Genomic DNA, 22,304 nt, shown 5'->3' with positions numbered 1-22,304 from the left:
ATTTCTGGACTGAAGCAGGTCTCAATTACACCTGTCTTGTCACTAGGTTCACCAGTTTATTTAGCAGTGGGACATATTTTCCTTTGTCTTTCTTATTCTGCCATTGTACTTACAGAAGTCTTTACTGTCCCTATTTACATCCTTTGCTAGTACCAGCTCCAGTGGAGTTTTAGCTTTCCTAATTGCATCCCTGCAGCGGCAGGCGATGGGTCCAGTTCCTCCTCAGGAACAGGACTTGATGTTTCCCTTTTTTTAAACTTAATGAGATTCCTATCAATTCATTTCTCCAGCCTGTTGATGTCCCTCTAAATGGGAGCACAAGTATGGTATATCAACATTCCTTCCAGTTTTGTATAATCTGCAAACATACTAAGGGTGTGCTTTGCCTCATCATCCAGGTCATTCATGAAAATGTTAGACAGTATTGAGAGCAGTATTGAGCCTTCTGATATACCACTAGTTACTGGCCTCCAATCAGCCTTCTTGCTGTTGATCACAATGTTTTAAGTCTAGCAGTTCTTTCAGTTTTCAGTTCACCTTAGTGTCCACTTTATCTAGTCCATACTCCATCAGTTTATCAGTGTGGATGTTATGGGAGACAGTTGAAATCCTTGCTAAAGACAAGATAAATAACATCCAGGGCTCATCCACTGACTCAGCAATTTCATCATGGAAAGCTATCAAGTTCATCAAGCATGACTTCCCCTTCATAAATCCATGCTGACTACTCCCAGTCATTCTCTTGACATTCATATGTTTTGAAATGGTTTCCAGGATTTGTTCCATCATGTTTCCAGGAATCAGTGTGAAGTCTTTTTCTTCCTTACTTCTAAACAACAGATTCAGAAAAGTAGCTCTCCTTGTCAGATTGTCAGTCAAGGAATTTTCTTCAACACTCTCCAAATATCTCCTTGCATGTTTGCCTCTGTAAGGAGGATACAGGAGCAGGGCTCTTCCATGAGGAAAAGAGCTTGGAGCAAAATGTAACCTAAACACAGGCAGGGTTACCCCTCACCAAACAGACTGCCGTCCCATGTAATCAGAACAGGCCGAGCAGAGCAGAGGTGGCTCCATTCAGTTCCCTTTCCACACAAAATAACCTTCTAGCCTTATAGCCAATGTGAAAGTTAGTTAGTCATACCCACCACACTCCTGAGAGCTTCACTCGTTCTTAGCAGTTCTACAGGCAAAAGTTTTTGAGGTACCCTCTTTTATGGGCTATTAATGCTATTCCAAAAGCAAAGGTTGAATGCAAATTACAAACAAAAATCACGTGGTTGCCACTGTCAGCATCTCTCTATCCCTGAAGGAGCATCTCCCTGGAATCATTTTCATGCCCTCCAAGGTCTCCCCATCGGAAATCCTGGGGAATACTCAGAGGGGCCCTAAAGTGTCTTACCGAAATGCTTTCAGTCGGCATGCAGGGTGTTTCAGCCCCTCGCACAACACGTGGACTCCAGCATCTCCCAGGGCATTAGCACCCAGCCCCAGCTCCAACAGGGTCTTGCTGGTGCAGAGTACATCAGCCAGATCCCCACAGCAGGCATCTGTGAGACTGCAACTCCACAACCTGCAGGGAAGACACACAGAGAGAGACCAGGGGCTTAGGGTACAGCTTCTTTGATAGCCCCACCCACCAGCCCCTCTCCTGGCCAATTTACAGTGAGAATGGTCATAAACCCTGCACAGCAGTGGTTAGAGAAGTACTAGTGCTAGAGACACTACCTGCTCCCCAGCCAGCACTTTGGCTTCCATTCAGCTAGTGCTCTCTGAGAATTGCCCAAATGTGGCTTTGGACATGCACTTCTGCCCTGGCCAGTCAACAGTCAGGAGTGATGCCTCCAGTCCTGCCCCACTTCTCACTGCAGGCCAATTCAAGCCCCATCTGGGCACCAAACAGCTCCTCAGCAGAGTCACCAGATAGTTCAGTGTGGAAGGGACCTCAGGAAGTCTCTGTCCCAATCTCTTGCTCAAAGCAGGTTCAGCTATGGATTCAGACCAGGTTCCTCAGCCTATATCCATAGCATTTGTGCTCCAACCTACAACAACCACCTTGGTGATGTATGCCAGACATTTACCAGGTAAAGGCACCCAAGAGGACTAGAGGAAGAAATCTGCACAAAGCAGGGCAATAAGCTCATTTCAAGGCAGGCTGGTCTCTCAGTGCAGGGGCTCTGAGTAACAACATTCTTCCATCCTACTTACCCCTTCAGAGTTTATTTCTCTAGTCATGTAGACAGCCTGTGGTTGCATAACTGCAGCTGCAAATGGCAATGACCATTTGTCATTCTGGGCACTATAAGCCCTTTGGCCTTCTATGGAGACCTTGCAGGAACTGTTTGGTGACAGCCATCACAAGTCTTCCTTGAGCTGAACATTCACAAATCAGCCCCACACACTTCCACTAGCCATGACCTAGAAATCCTCCTTTCAGCAGGCTCTCTTCTACTGTGAGGTGTTTCTTTAAGCTATAATTTTTCCATAAAAAGTGTCATGTTTTGTTGTACTTTGCAAGGAGCTAAGCCAAAGTTTAAAAGGCAGACTTATTCCTCATGGATGATGTGGAGAAAGAGTTCAGAAAAGGAAAAGAGATCATATGAGAGGGAAGAAAAGCCTCCTTCTGGTCAGAAAAACTTTGTAATCCAAAACTTCATCTTTTTTAAAAGGAAAAAAATTGGTTAGTGATGAGGAATATGAGGCTTGAAATTTCAGGGAAAAAAGTCTGGTGGAGAGCACAACCCCAGCCTCAGCTGGAATATAAAAAGAACTTCCTCTTATATTCAGGAATATAAAAGAACTTCCTCTGGGTCAAACAAAATGAGGACAAGTTGTAGGAGAAGTCGTAGATGAAAGGCATGACAGAGGGAATCTCTTGAGGAGTGTAGTGATAGAACACCTATGGAAGATCTGGCAAGGAGTCAGATGACTCAGAGAGTACCTGATAACAGCCCCAGTATATGCTGTCTACACACAGACTGAAACCTGTCAAGGCAAGATATGCATGTTCTGTTTTGTCAACGACATCTAGCTGCTTTGCAACCAGTAATTACTTAGGGTTAGCACTGTTGAGGTAAGGAACCAGTTCTAGTAGGTGAAAGGAGGCCTTAAGATGCAACAGAATGAGTCCCGCTTGGGCATCCAAACTGTGCACCCAGCAGCATCCCATCAGCCACCGCTTCAGCTCCCCATGCAGTCTGGAGTGCAAATCCTTCACTAAATCTACTTTGTTTAACCCCTCACATGCCTTGAGTATCTCTCCATGCTGGTACTTGACCCTTCCTTTCCTGCCTTGGGGTCACGTGGAAGGAGAGCAATAAGTGTATGCAGACAGAGAGCTCTAGGGGGAAGAAAGATGGATTTTAAAAGGAAGAAACAGGTGAAATATTTTGAGTACTTATGAAACATTGAATGAGGAAAAAAGCAGAGACACAATGAAATTCTTCAAAAAGACCACACAGCCATGAAATACAAACTCAATGTATGCTGCCAAGAGCAGAGGTTCCAATAACATGAAGACACCATTGCATAAATGGTTGACCATGAGAAGAAAGGGCAGTGAAAGGGAGAGTAAGATAGCAAGCTCAGTTGGACTAATCACAAGAGGCAGAGCAGGCACCTTTGTAGAGCCATGGGTATTCTGGCAAACAGGTCTGCTGGGACATTCCTTCCTTCTGTTAGCCATATCTTATGCTTGGGATGTTTCCCAGAGACAAAGTCCTCTAAGAAAGACATTTTCAAGGAACTCTTCCTTTGCCAATCTAATATCTAGTATAGGCCTTGTGTATTCATGGCAGCATTTCTAAGTTTCAAAAAAAATGCCTTAAAAAACACTTTCCTCCCCCTCTTTATGTCTTTTGGCTGTCCAACTGCTCTCTCATTGCTCTAGGGCATTAGCAATAGCCTAACTATTTTAATTGCCCAGCCTTCCTGCATTGCTTTCAGCGTTAATTTCCTGTTGGAACAGTTCCATAGATCCTTTCATAAATACAGCTTTGGCTGTTTTAGTTGATCTCTGTGTGCAACTACTAAGAGTGGCTCAGTGCTGGGATTTTTCATTCCCTCAGTATTCACTAAAATGGTTAATTTCTCTGAGCATAGAAACCTGTTTGCAATGGAGAGACCTACGCTGAGCAATATACAACAACTGCCTGCTGTGAAGCTGGATGTTTATGTTCCCATAAAAGTCAGGGAAGACATAAGGCTGGATTCTGCTGCTTAAATAGGAGTGTCTGGTAACATTGGAAGTGCTCCAGGTTAACTCACAAATTCAGCTGGGCTGGCGAATATCACGCAGTACTTACTCAGAATCTCTGTTCTTCTGGAATGGATGCTGGAGGCTAGAAGTCTGTGTGAGTAGAAGACAAGACTGGAAAGGGAGCTGTGTGATAACATGTCAACACATAATCAGGCCACAGTAGACTAAGGACCTTGCAGATTCCAAGAGGCAGAGGACTTATCCTCCATCTCAGTCCTGCTTAACTTTCCCAAAGAATGTCCCTGCACTTAAGTTATTCATCCAGAGATCATCTATATTTCAAGAAGAGGGAAAGGAACCTTCAGAGAATTCTTGTTCCTGCAAAGAAACAGAGTATTATGCCAGAATCAATCACTTCTGATGAGTTGGGGGGGGGGGGAGTTTCTTTTATTACATCACATGCTCTGTCATCTTCCAACATTCTTACATTTGGGCTGTCAGAGACTTAGAGCCAAAGAGACAAAGGTCTTGGCGATAAGGGCTGGAGGGAGGGGAGAGGACTGGACTTCAGAAGAGCAGATTTGGCCTCTTCAGAGACCTGCTTGGAGAAATTCAATGGGTTAAGGCCCTAAAAGGAAGGGGGGGGATCCAGGAGAGCTGGCTTGTATTCAAGCATCACTTCCTCCAAGCTTAAGAGCTGTGCATCCCAAGGGGAAGGAAGTCCAGCAAAGAGGGCAGAAAACCTGCACGGGTGAGCAAGGAGCTCCTGGCAAAACTCCAACAGAAGAAGAAAGTACAAAGAATATGTACAGGCCACTTAGGAGGATTATAAGAATGTTGTCAGAGTATACAGGGATGCAATGAGAAAGGCTAAGGCCCATTTGGAATTAAGTCTGGCAAGAGATGTCAAGGACAACAAGAAGGGATTCTTCAAATACATCAGTAGCAAGAAGAAGACCAGGGAAAATGTGTGCCCGCTGCTGAATGGGGCAGGGACCCTGGTGACAAAGGCTACAGAGAAGGCAGAATTACTGAATGCCTTCTTTGCTTCAGTCTTTACTGCTAAGGGCAGCCCTCAAGAATCCCAGAGCCTGGAGACGAGGGAGAAGGCCTGGAGAAAGGAAGACTTTCCCTCGGTTGAGAGGACAGGGTTAGAGATCTTCTGGGCAAGCTTGACATTCACAGATCCATGCGCCCTGATGGGATGCACCCACAGGTACTGATGGAGCTGGTGGATGTTGTTGCCAGGCCCCTCTCAGTCATCTTTGAAAGGTCCTGGAGAACTGGAGAGGTGCCTGAGGCCTGGAAGAAAGCCAATAGCCTGTCTTCAAAAAGGGCAAGAAGGAAGACCCAGGCAACTATAGGCCGGTCAGCCTCACCTCCATCCCTGGAAAGGCGAGGGAACGGCTCATTCTGGATGTCATCTCCAAGCATATGGAGGAAAAGAAAGTGATCCGGAGTGGTCAGCATGGATTCACCAAGGGGAAATCCTGCTTAACCAATCTGATAGCCTTCTCTGATGCAATGACTGGCTGGGTAGATGAGGGAAGAGCAGTGGATATTGTGTACCTTGACTTCAGCAAGACTTTTGACACTGCCTCCCATAGCACCCTCCTAGATAAGCTCAGGAAGTGTGCGTGAGACGAGTGGACAGTGAGGTGGATTGAGAACTGTCTGAAAGGCAGAGCTAAGAGGGTTGTCATCAGCGGTGCAGAGTCTAGTTGGAGGCCCGTGGCTAGTGGAGTTCCCCAGGGCTCATCCTGGGTCCCATCCTGGTCCACTTACTCATCAATGACGTAGATGAAGGGACAGAGTGCCTCCTCAGCAAGTTTGCTGATGCTACCAAGCTGGGAGGAGTGGCTGACACACCTGAGGACCGTGCTGCCATTCAGAGAGACCTGGACAGGCTGGAGAGCTGGGCAGAGAGGAACCTCCTGAGGTTCAACAAGGGCAAGTGCAGAGTCCTGCAGCTAGGCAGAAATAACCCTAGGCACCAGTACAGGCTGGGGGCTGACCTTCTTGAAAGCAGCTCTGCAGGGAAGGACCTGGGAGTGCTGGTGGATGACACGTTAACTGTGAGCCAGCAATGTGCCCTTGTGGCCAAGAAAGCCAATGGTCTCCTGGGGTGCATTAGGAAGGCTGTTGCCAGCAGGTCGTGGGAGGTGATCCTGCCCCTCTACTCAGCCGTGGGAAGGCCTCAGCTCGAGTTCTGTGTCCAGTTCTGGGCTCCCCAGTCCAAGAGAGATATAGAGCTACTGGAGAGAGTCCAGCGTAGGGCTGCAAAGATGATCAGAGGACTGCAGCATCTGCCCTATGAGGAACAGCTGCGAGAGCTGGGCCTGTTTAGCCTGGGGAAGAGAAGACTGAGGAGGGATCTTACCAATGTGTATAAGTATCTGAAGGGAGGGTGTCAAGGGGATGGGGACAAACTCTTTTCAGTTGTCCAACATGATAGGACGAGAGGCAATAGGCAGAAATCGAAGCACAGGAAGTTTCCCCTGAACATGGGGGGGTATTTCTTCATTGTGAAAGTGAAGGAGCACTGGAACAGGTTGCCCAGAGAGGTTGTGGAGTCTCCTTCTCTGGAGATATTCAAGGCCCGCCTGGATGCAACCCTGTCTAACATGCTCTAGGTGACCCTGCTGAGTGGGGAGGTTGGACTAGATGATCTCCAGAGGTCCCTTCCAACCTTACTAATTCTATGATTCTATGATTCTTACCCATTCTGTGATTTTGTGAGAGGGAGGCTTAGCGTTTCCCATTCTATACAGAGGCAAGGCAGGCTGAGAGCATATGATAAGCAGTAAGGGTAAGAAGTGACCCAGCACTGCAGACAAATATCAGTCTTTCCTTGACCTTGCAAGTGAAAGCTACTTAGTCCCAAACATATACTTTCTCAAGCTTTTCCCATGAGACATCCTAGGGACATCCCCTCAGAGGGGCCCTAAAGTGTCTTACCCCAGTTGCTGTAGCCGGCATGCAGGGTGTTTCAGCCCCTCACACAACACGTGGACTCCAGCATCTCCCAGGGCATTAGCACCCAGCCCCAGCTCCAACAGGGTCTTGCTGGTGCGGAGTACATCAGCCAGATCCCCACAGCAGGCATCTGTGAGACTGCAACCCCTCAACCTGCAGGGAAGACACACAGAGAGAGACCAGGGGCTTAGGGTACAGCTTCTTTGATAGCCCCACCCACCAGCCCCTCTCCTGGCCAATTTACAGTGAGAATGGTCATAAACCCTGCACAGCAGTGGTTAGAGAAGTACTAGTGCTAGAGACACTACCTGCTCCCCAGCCAGCACTTTGGCTTCCATTCAGCTAGTGCTCTCTGAGAATTGCCCAAATGTGGCTTTGGACATGCACTTCTGCCCTGGCCAGCCAACAGTCAGGAGTGATGCCTCCAGTCCTGCCCCACTTCTCACTGCAGGCCAATCCAAGCCCCACCTGGGCACCAAACAACTCCTCTGGTCCCAGGCACTCAGTGCTTGGCCAGTCAGGAAAGTGGAGGTGAGGTGAAGCTGGGGAGCTGTGCCCAATCCCAGTAGGCCCTGACTGCAGGTGACTGTGGGGATCCCCTGACTAGTCAATTGAGCCCAGCAGGGCTCCCGCAGGTTGCTGGGCACCCCACTCCCCCAGACTCCCACCCACTCCCATATGCATCTGCTGAGCCTGCAGGACCCACAGCCTTCTGTATCATGTCTCTGCCTCTCTCCACAGGGCCTAGCTCTGCCCTAAAGCTTGGTCAGAGGCACTTGTGAGGTCCTGCATGGATAGCCTCATCCCCGTCTCCCTCTGAAAGCAGGGAGCTGATAAAAGGCACAGTGAGCAGACAGACATGGAACAAGGATTTCTTCAGAAGAACAGAGTTAGGAGAGGTGGGGAAGGCAAGTAAATAAGCTCTCTATGCCCAAGGAAGAACATCACACCAGTGGCTCCTGCCACTCTAGGCTACTGCAAACTTTCACCCATCAGAAGGCCTGTGATATAATGCTGCTTTCCATTAAGACTGTCTCTGCAGCTGCATCTTGGCAATGGCCATACACCTCTTGGCACACTACTTTTGGTTCACTTTGGCTTTTGTCCAAGACTTTACAGATACTACTAGGGAAGGGAGGGGAGGGGATGAGAGGAGAGGAGTTATGGTGAATCCTTATCAGAAATGGGGGAGTCAGGGAAAACACATAGCAAAGACGAAATGGAAGAGAGCCCTGCAATGTGAAATGCAGTAGGTAGGTACACATCTTCAGTGACATAAGCACACTCTGTTGGAGGTGGTGTTCAGAGGCCTCTGGGATGAGCATAGGAAGGCAAGAGGGAAAATGGAACAGACTAAAGGGCTGACTGTATCTTGTGGACACTGCAGGAATATCCTGAAGAGCGTAGCAGGAGGACAGTGAGTACTGGAGCCTGTCCTTTTCAGAAGTGGGGAGGAAATAATCATTTGTGGTGTATAAAGTGAAGAGGAAGACAATCTTCAAATCAATGGCATGACCTTTGAATTTGAATTAACAAATAATCTCAGTCCGCACTGTCCCTACATACACTCTCTCTATATATTATTCCCACTCCACCCCTGCTTCTGGAGTCATACTGAGTTTTGGCAGACAGTTTTATGAACCTATGCCTGGAGGTTATCATCTTCATGGGAAAGCTACATATTCTTGGTCCACAACCATAAGGTACACCAGGAACAAATCCCCTCCCGGAATTTTACAGAAGTGTCTGATATAAGATGTTTTGCAAATTCCAGAATGTGGGAAAATGGCTATGAAATATCAAATGAATTTGGAAATCTTCCTTCTCTTTCAATTTTCTTACTTTTTAAAAACTGTCTTGCAAATCATGAAAACCGTTTCCTCCTCACTCATTACATGCTTGTCTTGCATATGGCCATGAGCACACCTCACCTTTGATGTGGTACTAGGGCCTTACATTACATCACCCCCAGCCTCAGCTTAGGAGCCAAAATAGCTTACAAACTGAAGGTCTGCTTTCTCAGTCTCTCTCTCCATGGCTGATGGGGAAGACTAGGTCATTTACTTTACTACAGTCTACAGACAGGACCAAAACTGAAAAAGAAGAGAATTCCTTTCCTTAAAAGCCCTGAAGGTAAGCAACTGTAATGGAAACAATCTGTGGGAGCTGTTCACTTGGTCTGACTCGAAGGATGACTCGAAGAGTATGTTTGGTCAGGAACACTGAGAAGTTAAAAAAGAGATCCCCAGGCAGGACAGTAAGAGGTTTGCATCACTGATAGAAATGGAGTCTGGGCATCATTGCTGATGGACAGGCAGAGAAGCCTAGGATTGTCCAGCAGTGGCACTCCCTATAGGCATGTTAACCTCAACATCACATGCCCCCAAGCCACCACAGCATATGGAGAGAAAACACAACATCACTGCCCTATATCCCTGCTCTACCAGCAGTCCCTAGGAACAGACTACATGAACACTTCAGTGATGCCTACACCATGCAAAGCTGAACTTTGGAATGACTGCCAGTATAATCTTTTATGTGGTAGCTCATATGTCACATAGCATTTCATTCTTTTCTGTGAAGGTGTATCACTGATTTCCTGTGCCTTATCTACTGCTGGAATGATGAGGAGAAGGACTGGCTTCAGCAGGGCCTATAGAGAAGACAAAAGAGAAGAAGGGCTATTGTGGGTCAGGGAGGCCTAATACCTTGGCTGAATTCAGTTACTTCCCTTAACAAAGTGTCTGCGCAAGAATGTCATCACAGAGGGTGATTGTAACAGTAAGGTATGATACATCAGGTCATGAGAGTTTCCATCACACAGGTGGTCACAGTATCCAGGTGAAGAGACTGCCTGGAAATGCCAAAGTGTGTGATTGGAGAAGGATGAGTTATAACCTTGCCTTACTGGCTAGCATTCATGGAGAAAAGACAAGAAAAGAATTTTGCAGTAAGAGAACCAGGATCTATTCCTTCGTCTATGTGTCTATACTAGTGTTGCAGTTCACATCAAGAGTATGCTTTGAAGCAGCTTTCCCAAAGTTGAACTGAAATATGGGCTCAGACTGCACTTATTGGAGCCTGTTTGGCTTAAGGTAACCTAGAAGATGCACTCCAGAGCACGCTAAATGCACTCTATCTGCCAATGCACTTTATGTCCCTGAGACAAGACCAAATCAACTGAAAATATCTTTAGTGTGTGAAGCCTGAATGGCAGGTACTCATCATGAGATTTAACCTTTTAGTTCTCACTAATTACTTACATGGACAGAACTTTTCAGTCCCCTAGTCTTCTGATCTGATTTCCATTTTTTTCTGTCACTAGTCTTCCCTATTGATTAGGGCCCTCTGAGGGCAAGAGGAAAACAGTAGGAAATCCTGGACATAAGGATTTCCTGAGGGCTTCAGCCCTGTGGTTCTGGCCGCTAATGCTTCCATTGCTGTAAACAGATGCATAGGAATGGATTTTGCCTCCTAAAATGTGTTTTCTAGTGCTATATGGAGTGCCATAATGTAACGTAGACACACTTATGGTGCTGAAAAGGGTTATATGGGATTTACACAAACACCCTAACACTACGGAGGGTTCTCTGGAGGCAAGCCAGGCTGTATGAGCAAAGAAACTGTCTAGAAAAGGAACCGAGCAATCCAGCACAGGTGCTAACACATTACATGGCCACAGTGTGCTAATGCAGACTCTGTGAACATCTAGAGTTAGGGAACTGAATCTCCAGCTCAGTGCCAGGGAAGCGATCACAAAAAATATCCCTGGGTTTAAGCTGGTTGTCCAGAAAGCCTCTGTGTAGCAGAAAGGGACATACACACTCAGAGGATGAGTAACTCCACAAGCAGGAAGAGTTTGACTCTAGAGTGACAAATCCCCTCCAGGAAGATATTCAATTTACAAGGTCAGGCTCTATGACTGCCTTCTTTCAGTGCCTGCTCTTTTGGACCTGTGCACACCTGAATTAGCAAAGCCCAAGATGGCAGGGGAAAGTGCATGGAGGAGCATCCCCTTTATGGATGACTCACGCTCTTCTGGGAGAGCAGGCTAGGAGCATGGACTCCAGAGACATATCAGTCTCAACCTCTCCCCATTTCTGCAACCCTCCCCAGACACAACTCCACCAAGTTCCCAGCCAGAACAATACCCCAGGAGCCCAGTGTGCCTCACCCCAGTTTCTGCAGTTGGCAGATACGATGTTTCAGCCCCTCACACAGCAGCTGCACTCCGTGGTCTCTCAGGGCATTTCCACACAATCTCAGCTCTGTCAGTGTCTGAATGGTGCTAAGCACACTGGCCAGATCCTTGCAGCAGGCAGCTGTGAGGCAGCACCATTCCAGCCTGCCAGGAGACATGGAGAACAGTGGGGCTGGTTACAGCAGCGATGACAGACACACCTACCTGCTAACTAGAACCTGGGCAGCCCTAGAGATGGGCAGAAGCCCCAGCTCACACTGTCACGCACATACACACCCCTTGGCCAGTGAGGGGCCATCACTGGAAGCAGTGCCCATTCCCTGTCCAGTGCAGTGGCCTCCCATAAACCAATTCCCTGCTGGGGGGGGGGGGCGCATATTGAGCTTTGACCCTGCACCTCTGCCCTGGCCAGCCAGGAGAGGGCAAGCAACACCTCAGTCCCACCTTGGCCCTCTCCATGGACTTATCTGGGCCCCACCTGGGCACCAAACAGCTCCTCTGGTCCCAGGCACTCAGTGCTTGGCCAGTCAGGAAAGTGGAGGTGAGGTGAAGCTGGGGAGCTGTGCCCAATCCCAGTAGGCCCTGACTGCAGGTGACTGTGGGGATCCCCTGACTAGTCAATTGAGTCCAGCAGGGCTCCCGCAGGTTGCTGGGCACCCCACTCCCCCAGACTCCCACCCACTCCCATATGCATCTGTTGAGCCTGCAGGACACAGCCTTCTGTATCATGTCTCTGCCTCTCCCCACATGGGCCCACTCTGCACTCAGCCCTGGTCAGGGGCACTTGTGAAGTCCTTCAGATAGCCTCATCCCCGTCTCCCTCTAAGCATGAAGGTGGAACTGGAAGCACCTTGGGCAGTTAGTCCAAAGGCAAAGAGACATCTGAAGTATGAAGGTTTCTTGGCAAAGGGTGACTGTTTTTCCCTGCATTTGGGCTCCTTGTGGAGTTTCCCTTGGGCTATCTACTGATGGCTTTATGCTCACGCAGGATGCAGGGTCCCAGCTTAGCTAGCTGCAGCTAAGCACATATCTAGAGCAGCAACAGCCATTTGCTCCTCAGGGACTCTCTCAAAGTGTATCTCATTCCCACTGCCACTCTTCACTGCTTAGTCTTCTCTTGAGGACCCTCTTCAGCCTTTCAGAGTGAGCTCTTCCTGCTCCAGAAGAGAAGCATTTTTCCATATTGTAGACATCTGATCCCCCCAGAAATCTTATCTATGGACTCTTGTATCCTGTACCCCAGCAGCAATATGCTCCCTGGACACTGGACTTCAGAGAATTTCTCTACTTTGAGGAGAAATGGAAGTTCTCCTGGAGGAAGTCTAGAAATACTCTGATGAGGCAAAGAGGTAGGAGACAGAGATGAAGGAGACTCAAAGGAAATGTGCTCATATGACAGTAGTTGCAAGAGAGAGGGTTCAGTGACAGAATCCTTTGGGGGAATGGTTGGGAGAGGACACCTCATGCAGAGCACGGCTCCCACATGTTTAAAGGAGAGTGATGATACATGGGTATCATCCTTCAACAGGAAGGAGGAAGAAACTGTCATGTTAGGAGTGAGTCCTCCTTTCCAGTGAGGGAGGAGAACTGTAGTTTTGTTGGACTTTCCCAACATACTTGTGCTGTGAAATACTTTGAGGAGAGCCCTTCTCAAATCTTTAGTAGGAAGAAATCCACTCCTACTCTCTAGCAACACTGGCACACAACCAGACTGTTTCTTTCAAGACACTATTTTTATTCTAAAGAGCCTTAGGGGTCATCAGAGAAAGAGTAAAAGCCTCTGTCACAGTCCTAACATATTTCCTACTGAAAAGGTTGGCAGAGCCACACAACCTCCTGAGCATGCAGTCTGCTGTAAGAGTGAATTAGTGCTTGTGCAGGTTCATAGTGTAAAGATGTAGGTGTTAGAAATCATGCATTGGTTTCCCTAATGCTTTAGCTTGGCTGTCTGACCTCTCCAAGGGACTCTCCTTCCTGCACTCAGGGTCATGTTGGAAGTAGACTGAAGTGCCTGCAAACTGAAACCAACTGCTTGGCCAAGTCAATCTCAATCTGGGGTAAGGTTGTTCCAGACCTTCCCTCCCCATCAAAATTCACTTTGATTCCAGACTATCAGCAATGGTTGCAATTTCTGGAAGGAAAGGGTTTCTTGTATGTCACTGTCAGACTTTTCTTATATCATATTTAAACAGCAGGAATTGAAAAGTAGTTCCTCCTTCACTTCACTGCCAACAAAATGCTTCAGGCTTCTTATTTCTGCCTGCACATGGTCCCAGTTCTCTCTCCCTTAACAACAGACAGACAGGACTCTCCCCTAAGGTCTTGTTCCTGTGAATTCAAGATGCCTCTGTCTGAAAAGAACCTGCAAGAGGTGGATAGGAGAGAATGAAAGAAAAGAAAATAACAGGAAGGAAAAATGGGAAGTGACAAGAAGAAAAATATGTGCTGATGCAGAAATGTTGCATGCTTCTTGGGCTTCCTTTCCCCTCACAAGTTTTTTTAAGATCTAAAATTAAATCTGTGCTCTCCAGACAAACAGGTGGCTACATAAGAGAGAGGCTTTTCAGGGCTGTCATAATTTTGCACCTAGTTGTCAGTCAGAGTGATACCAAACACAGTCCAGTGCTGTTTCCCATGAAAAGAGGAAAACATTTGCCAGGTTTACATTCTCCATTCTCTGACAGCTTTTCCTTACAATCTTAAGGAATATGTCGGTGTAGGGCCAGCTAAAGACAAAAAGAAGGAAATATATCAGTCTCTTTGTGTCTTAAATTCTAGCTGTGCACAACAAAGAAAGGTGATACAATTATAATCCATCTGTCTACATATGACTCAAGTGTGATTGAGTTTACACACAGAAAAACATCTTAGAAATACCCTCATCTCCTAAATCTCTTCTATGCTCAGATAATCTACTGTAACTACTTTTTCACCTATATCTCCCTTTTTTTCATTGGTATCAGTGACTTTGATGAAAGCCACCTTGTTGAAGTTGAAGATCTTTCAGCATATTCCAAAACCTCTTGGCAGACATTTGTTACTGTTATAGGAGCATCAGTAGAGTTGGTCTATTAGAGAGTGTGTGAAGACGCAACAAGAAAAAGGTTAGGGTTTTCTTGGCTTCCTCTTTTTTCTGAAAGAAAATAACTTTTTACCTTAATGTCTTTAATGCACAGCTTGGATTCTTCAGAGATTGACAAAGCAAGTAAATAGGTGATTGCTTCACCTGTTCCTTTTTTCTTTCTCTAGAAACAAAGCATAAGTGATTTTAATATAGTACTTTGGCTACAGTTTACATTTATACTTCACAAAAATTAAAGTAACACTTTCACAGGTGTGATGAAGCATGTCAGAATACTCTAAATTCCAATTCAAAGCAAATCACCTTAATAAATACAGTATCTCACCAATTGGATTTGAGTCACAGCTGCTTGGAACACCAGGCTTCCATGTGTACTGTGGGTATTAAAGGGAGCTACACACATTTTGTTTACTTATGATACTTTTTTTCAGGATAATAACATTTCTCGGTGTTCTGCTACTTCCATACAAGAGCACCTGACTGGGTGCCTACTGGGCATCACAAAGCTCTGTTTTATAAAGACAGACGTGCCTGGACTGAACTCCACACCACTGCAGCTGTTTTGCTCCTAATACCTGACCAAGCTGGGGCAATTCCCTACCTCACAACATCATGTGTTATAGACCTACATGGAAGAGAGAAACAGGAAAATCAAATTGATGTCACCTGCCACACAGCAGTTATCTCTGAACACTCAGAGACTTTCCCCTCAACTACCAGGAAAAAGAGGTTTGTACCCACAAATCAAAAATTAACAGTATGTTATGTTCTGCTGCTGTGCACCAAGGGCAGTGGCCTGTATTTGTACTGCATGCCCGGGGAAACTCTTCCCCTGGAGTTCACTGGGTCTAGGTACCACCTCCAGGATACTCAGGGTCCAGAAAGTCCACACTTTGGACCAATTTGAATGAGAGTGTAACTGGGTTTGGGGAAAAGGTAACTACAGTAAGGAAGTAAGTTTTTTTGCCCATCTTAGTTGACATGGAGAGCATGGCCTTATACAGCGATTAGGATGAAGAATAGGAAGGATGTTTTGTACTCAGGGACTTTGAAAGGTCACTGGACAGCTGAGTTAGTTGCTCCCTCCTTGCTTTTAAACCTGTTGATGCAATGAGAACTTCTTTCCTTCAAGCCTTTAACTTGAAGAACACTAACAATTAATGGGAAGCCCAGGGGGAAGCAAACAAACAAACAAACTTGTATGAGATTGCACTTGTGTGGGATTACACTTGAGACCAACACATTCTAATGTGGGTGGGGACAAGTGAACCAGACAGATCTGTATAGTTTCACCATAGTCAATAGTCTTCTAGTTCAGTCTAATTCAGTCAGTAGTGACTGCAGAATGATTTAACTTGACCAGTCAGTGGATATCTATTTGAATGTTAAATGACTTGCACTCTGAGCTTCTTTAATTGCAGTTGGAGCTAAGACACTTAGCTGATGATAGTCAGATTCTTCTAGTTACATGCTTAGTTTTGAATTGACTCCTATTACTAATAACTAATAGTGCAACATCCCATTAGGCTTCAGCCCAAAATAGCTTCCATTGCTGCACCTTTACTTTATGGAAAATTTAGCCTTAATTATTCAATCACTTCTTTTCTACTTAAATTCTATCAGTTGTGAAGAGAAGAATTAATAATACTTTCAGCTAACTGAGGGTATTACTTACAGATGTGACAGCTTTGCTAGAGGTTGGTCTAAATTTTCTTCATGGTCTTCAGAGATAAATGAGCAATAACCAAGGTCAAGTGACTCCAGTTTAGACCAATTTTTTACACAGAATGAAAGAACCATTTGATCAAATTTGGTAAGACTGAGGTCTCGTAAATATATTCCAGTGAAATAATCCAATGCAGTTTTCACAAAACTTCTATCTTGAATTTCATACAAACAGTGACAAGCCTCCAAATCATGAATCAAATATATCTTCTCTGCATGAACAGCTAAAGTTGTTTTTTGGTTAGTTTGAAGCCATGTTAGTAATTCTTGCTTAATGTCAGTTAAAATTTTGCATCCTGTTTCTTTCTCCATAGTCTGTCTTTGTTGCTCATTTAAGAGACCAAAGAGGAACCGCACAGTTAGCATGAAATCATGTCTAGAGTTTCCATAGTTTTCTAACAATTTTTTAACATTCTTCTTCGGATCTATTGGCCATTCTCTTGTTTTGCCATCATCTTCTAGTATGTAGAACAGAGATGCAAAAAACTCTTGAACACTCAGATGAATGAAACTGTAAGCATTTTCACAAGCAATGCCCTTCTGAAAACTGCTCTCATTCAGAAAAAGTGGGAGAGCTTCTCTCTGATTTAACAGGAATTCACTGATTGCCTCTTCCTCAAAGAGGACTTTCTGCTTCCAGATCCCTTCAACAGCTAGGCAACAAAGTCTCTTCAGGATAATGTGCAAGTTCTGTTTCAGCTTGCTGCTCAGAGATTTTAGTAAGCTGGAAATATAAAGGACATATATTTCTGTAGTTGTCTTGGCCATTTGTGCAAGATCTTCACCACTTTCAAGCTGTTGTTTCATAACAGTACAAACAATCCAACACATGATGGGGATAAGGCACATGGTGAAGAGCATTTCATTTCCTTTGACAAATTGAAAGGCTTTTCTTCCCACTTCCTTATTTTCAAAAAAATTAACAAAATATTCCTCCCTCTCAACTTCTGAAAATCCCAGTATTTCAACAGAACGTTCACACTCCAAGCACTGCTCCAGCTTCTGCAGGGCAGCTGGTCTTGTTGTGATCAGCAGGGAACATTCAGGGAGAAGAGTTTTCCTAAATAAACTGCTCAGGATGATTTCCACTGGCTTCATCTCCCAGGGATTATAGCAAAGGTCAGTTTGTGCTCGATTCAGGGAAAACCTCAGTTCATCAAAGCCGTCAATGATAAAGAGGAGATTTTCTGGCTTGTTCAAGATCTCTGTAAGCGGTGGATTATTACTGGGACAGCATTTGGAGAGCATGTCAGTCACACTCCCCTGAGTGGTGGTAAGATTACCTTCCCGACAATGTATGTAGAAAACATAGTCAAACTGTTTATAAAGCCCCCCTGATGCCCAGTCCAGCATGATCTTTCTTACTGTCATTGTCTTCCCAATTCCTGCAGCTCCCAAGAGTACCACAGTCTTTGGTGTCTGTCTATCCCCGTCAGGTTTAAAAAGATCACCTACAGTAATAGAAGAATTCACTTGTTCCTGCATGATTTCTGCATGTCTTCTCCCCACAGCCATGATTTCATGTTCTTTCCTTTTCTTATGGCGATGTCCACTGACAAGAACCAGCCTTGTGTATCTGGAGTTCAAAGTCACTGCCTCACCAATACGAGCATTCATGTCTTTTATCCAACAGTAATTCTTTTGTACATGTTCTCTATACTTCATCTTGTAATCTAAATCAAAAATGTGCAACAAAAGAACTTCAAATTAAATGCAATGTTCATTTGCCTTCTAAAATTAAAATCTTTCAACTGCAAAATTATTGTACCCCAAGTTCATCTAATCTCTTTCATTTTAAAGTATCGTTCAGTAAGCCTTGTCTTCCTAGTCCTACTAACTGAAATGCCCATCATCCATCACAGAAATGCTATCACACTTGAGGTGAACTCAGTACTAGCACTAAGCATCCATTGCTGCCAACACATACCAGTTCCCACCAGTGACCTCTATAGTAGTACAAGCTTTTTTTCAGAAGCATCTCCCAGCTACTTTCTCATTTCCATTCTGACCCTGCTGGGACTGCAGGACTGTGGCTATGATCATACTCTTTCTGGTGGTAGGTGGAGCATGTAAGGGTAAAACCGAAGCACAGCTACTCCAGTGACACATACCTTGTGCTAATGAAGCAGCTGGTGGACTGCGTCTCAGGGCTGAAAACAAAATTACATGTGACTGTTATCAGAGCAGAATGACAGAGCCCGTCAGTGACATACGGCACATGGAGAGCAGGCAAATTCTCCCAGACTCTCTCCCTTCAGAAACTTCCCTGAAATCCCTAGGGCAGGGTAGAGAAGGAAACACACGCAGAGAGAATGTCTCTACAGACTCTAATCTCTTTCCATCATGGTCCAGGAGTGAGTGGTTCTGCAAGATGTGCAGGGATTGTCTCTCAAATGGGCAGGAAGACCAATGGAAAGAGGATACTCCATGGAATTCCATGCGTGGCAAGGGAGCACACTAGGCTTCTCTGCATTTTTAGACTTTCACTAGAAATTGAAATACGCTTTCTCTCACAGCTTTGATGAAGGTTCTCTTGTGCCTTTTCCAGGTGCAATCAGAAAGAAGGAAAGGAAAGTGTCAGTAACCACAGTTTCCTTACCTTTACCTTTCTTCTCTTTCAGTTTAGCTGCAGTGTCTCTTTGGTTAATCCTTTCAAGCACACAGATAGCTACATCCACAGCAAGGTCTGCTCCATAGTGGTCACACATGTGGTCTGCAAGTTTAACTGAATCGTTGGCCTTCTTGAGTAAACCCTTAGAGAGATTGGCCATCCCATCATAATCAATATGTGATAACTTATATTTAAACTTCTCAAACATATCCAGCACAAGATCCTCCAGTGCTTCCAAAAGGAAGTCCCTGGTATTATTCCCTCCTGTCATCATAGTATGTCAAGGAAATCCTGGAAAATAAAAGCAATTTAAAAATAAATTCTCTTCTAAAAGAGCCACTAGACACTCTCTGGGATGAGACTTGCTAACTGTTACAGGGCAGTGGCTTCAGCCTCTGTGCACCTAGAGTCAGTCTGCACACTGCCAGAGGCAGTGTTAGCTCTCTTGTGTTAATACCTCCAGGAACCTTTGGGTCTGCACCTCCTTGGCCCCAGATGCAGTGGGATGAAGTGCTCCTAGATCAGGATGGCAGATGAGGCTTTCTCCATACTGGTATGTAGATTAAGTGAGTTCTCTAATCATTCCTTTCTTAACAGCTGTTATCAAAACGCTGGGAGGATTTTCCAGAGCCGCCAGGTAAGAGCTCATTGGGTAGTGGGATGCAGCCTGTGCATTGGCCACAAACATGCCTTTCATAGGGGACATTCTTTCACCTTTTCCTTTATATGGTTTCATCTCAATAGCGAGGAACAAAGCTCCAGGACTCAATAGAGAAAGATGAATGTACCATGTCTGTACAGCAAACATATCAGCCAAATACGAGGAGTGATACTCTGTATTATACCTGAGCAAACTGAATCATCCCCACCACCATTTCTGCATACATTACTCTTCCTCCTCCATTTACTATGATTTTGGAGTTACTTCCTGTTTTCTAGGGCACAGGCTGTGTGATAAGTATGGCTGAACCTAGCCCTGCATAGTCCAGCTCTGGTAAAAAAAATGCCATCGAAATCCACCTTGGATCTCTGGAAAGCTGAACCTTTATTATGTTATGTTACCTTATAATAATATTATTGAGGGCTTAATTTTTACTTTAAAGAGCCTCTGTTTTAAAGCACTACTGCTTTGGCCAATCATGACTATACTATGCCATTACTTTAGTCTTTTCCTGAAAACTCATGGCTATACAACACACAAGTATTGGTCAACACTGCTTTAAAACACTAAAATGCAACTCACATTCAACTCAGCCTTTATGAGATAAAATAGATCATCAAGAAAAGTATGTGAAGGGGTATTCTTTAGGATGTAGAAATATAGTTTGGGCTGGTGACAAGCTTGTCTGGAGTTCAGTAATTACTATTCAGCAGTTACAGAGGGAGGAAAAGGAGGACCTGTTTATTCTGGGAATGCCTCAGGTCCTTACCCTCAGTGCTTTATGTGCTCAGTTCTGCTGCAAATACGCCATGCAGCAAAAGTCTATGGAAAGTTGTGACTGCAGAAAAAGAAGAAGGTTTTTAACTGCTGGTAGCTAAATGTATCAAAAAAATTAAAACCCCACAAGCTCAGAAGTGGGGGAATGGGTGTAAAGGAATTAGTAAGATGACTGAAAATTCTGCACTATACCCATTAGAGAATACAGTACTGCAGGGGTGATTGTATTTGCTCCTCTTTTCTTCAGTCAGAATAGATAGGCCTACTAAGATTTCCGTGTAAGATACAATTAAGCATTACCAAAACAGTTTATTTGAAGTTTCTACTAAAAGATTTTTTTCTTATGTGCTCTTCCCCCCCCCTCCCCTTTTTAAGATTAACTTAACCATTCCTCTGCCTGTCAGAGCCAGAACACAAGCCTCCTACCTAGTTCCCCGGCACCTCTGTCTTTGCCTCAAATAAAAGAAAACAACATTCTGGTTACTCATATCACGTCACAAGGCCGACATTCTCAATACTCTACAAGCCACAGCAGATATTAGACTCTTTGCCCTCTTGCTCAGTCCTCTACTGCTATCTCAGAAAGCCTTAGCTGATGTTTGAAGAGCAAAAGCGAACAAAACAACTTTTAGCATTGCTAGGAGCAGAAGGGGGGATAGTAAGTCCTTCAAAAAAGGAACTGCTGCTGACAACATTCTCTCCAGCACAGCCACAACCTCCTGAGAGATGAGAAAGTTCTGTCCTTCCTGTTCCCAGCTGCACCATGCTGAGCAGAGCATTTCCGTTGTGATAAACAGAGCCAGGAAATAAAGGAAGCAATCTACAACTCTGACTCAGAGCACAGCAAAGCTCCTCCCCAGCTGATCTAACAGTAAGAAGCCTGCACAAGGGCAATGCCTCTCTTTATGCCTCTCCAAGCTGTTTGCACACTCCTAAAGCTTCTGGTGTCACTGACACTTCTTTCATTCCTTCAGAAAACACAATCTTTTTATCCTCCCCATATTGTTAATGTTATTTCTTTGAAGAGAAGAAAAAGTTCAGACTGTGCCCAGGAAAAGAGCAGATACATGGTCTGCTCCTACAGGCCCCCAGTGACAGACTTGACCATCATACAGCTTAAATCAGACAAGCAGTCATGCAGATAAGGAGTCTGGTATTAATCCAGAATGACCAATTCTGCAGAGAGAGGCAGGTTTGGAAGTGCAGTCTAACATCTTGTCCTAGCCACACAGCATCAAAGCACACACCCTTGCTCCCCCATGGTGGCCAAATGTAAGCACCACAGCTGGTGGCAGACTTGATCCTACATGGTACCACAGACTTCGAGGCAAAGGAGGGGGCACAATAGCATTTGCTGAACAGACCGGCAGTAACAGCATTTGTGCAATGCAGAATTTGCAGCACAGCAGAGGTACCAGGAGATGGATCTGCCCATGAAGCAGGAGATGCTGCTGGACTAGGACTGGGCTCTAGGGCCAGGCTGACCAGTGTCCCATCACCCATCTCCAGTACCTGCCCTCCAGCCCTGCCTGGGTCGGGGCATCCAAGAACAGGCTATGCCGCCCTGCCCAGCACAAGCATGAGGCAAGATACAAGCCCAGTCCCGTCCCGTCCCCCCCCAACCAATAGAGCTCTCCCTGCCCAGAGCACCATGGGGCAGTGGGCAATGTCCTGCAGTGCCTGACTGTGCGATGCTCACCATATGATGCTATAGAGGATGTCCTGCAGGAGATGGAGGTCCAAGAGTCTGTTCCAAAGGAGTGGCAGGGTCAGGGAGCTGCAGAAACTCTCTGATCCTTTCTCAGGCAGTGCCTCACTTCCTACAGGCAGTTCCACATCTGCCCTCTTTACTTCCTTCCTCACTGGGTGCTGAGCTTCACATTCCCCTTGCCTGTATGACCCAGAGACTCAGAGGTGCTGTGCAGGGGTCCAGTTGCACCTGTAGTCAGCATTTCTTGCTGCTTGCAGGTCCGCAAGGAGACTTGTCCAGAAGGAAGCCCAGAGCTGGGTAGGGTAAACACATTGTCTGTGAGAGATGGATCTGAAAGGATTCGCTTTTCCCTTACTGGAAATTGT

General features: G+C 45.5%; 1 protein-coding gene across 1 annotated transcript; it reads right to left on the bottom strand.

Moving 5' to 3' along the window:
- Nucleotides 1-528: 528 nt before the first annotated feature.
- On the bottom strand, nucleotides 529-19,061 carry LOC134142933 (NACHT, LRR and PYD domains-containing protein 3-like). Its single transcript, XM_062580503.1, has 6 exons — nucleotides 18,779-19,061; nucleotides 16,130-17,852; nucleotides 11,346-11,516; nucleotides 7,154-7,324; nucleotides 1,400-1,570; nucleotides 529-829 (listed from the first exon to the last, which is right to left on the bottom strand). The coding sequence occupies exons 1-6, from the start codon at nucleotides 19,059-19,061 to the stop codon at nucleotides 529-531; spliced, it is 2,820 nt and encodes a 939-aa protein (XP_062436487.1).
- Nucleotides 19,062-22,304: the final 3,243 nt, after the last annotated feature.

This window comes from Rhea pennata, chromosome 7 (genome assembly GCF_028389875.1).
Source record: "Rhea pennata isolate bPtePen1 chromosome 7, bPtePen1.pri, whole genome shotgun sequence".
In the NCBI taxonomy this organism is placed as follows: Eukaryota; Metazoa; Chordata; class Aves; order Rheiformes; family Rheidae; genus Rhea; species Rhea pennata.
Note: the sequence above shows the minus strand (reverse complement) of the source record. Positions and strands in the feature narration are given on the sequence as shown.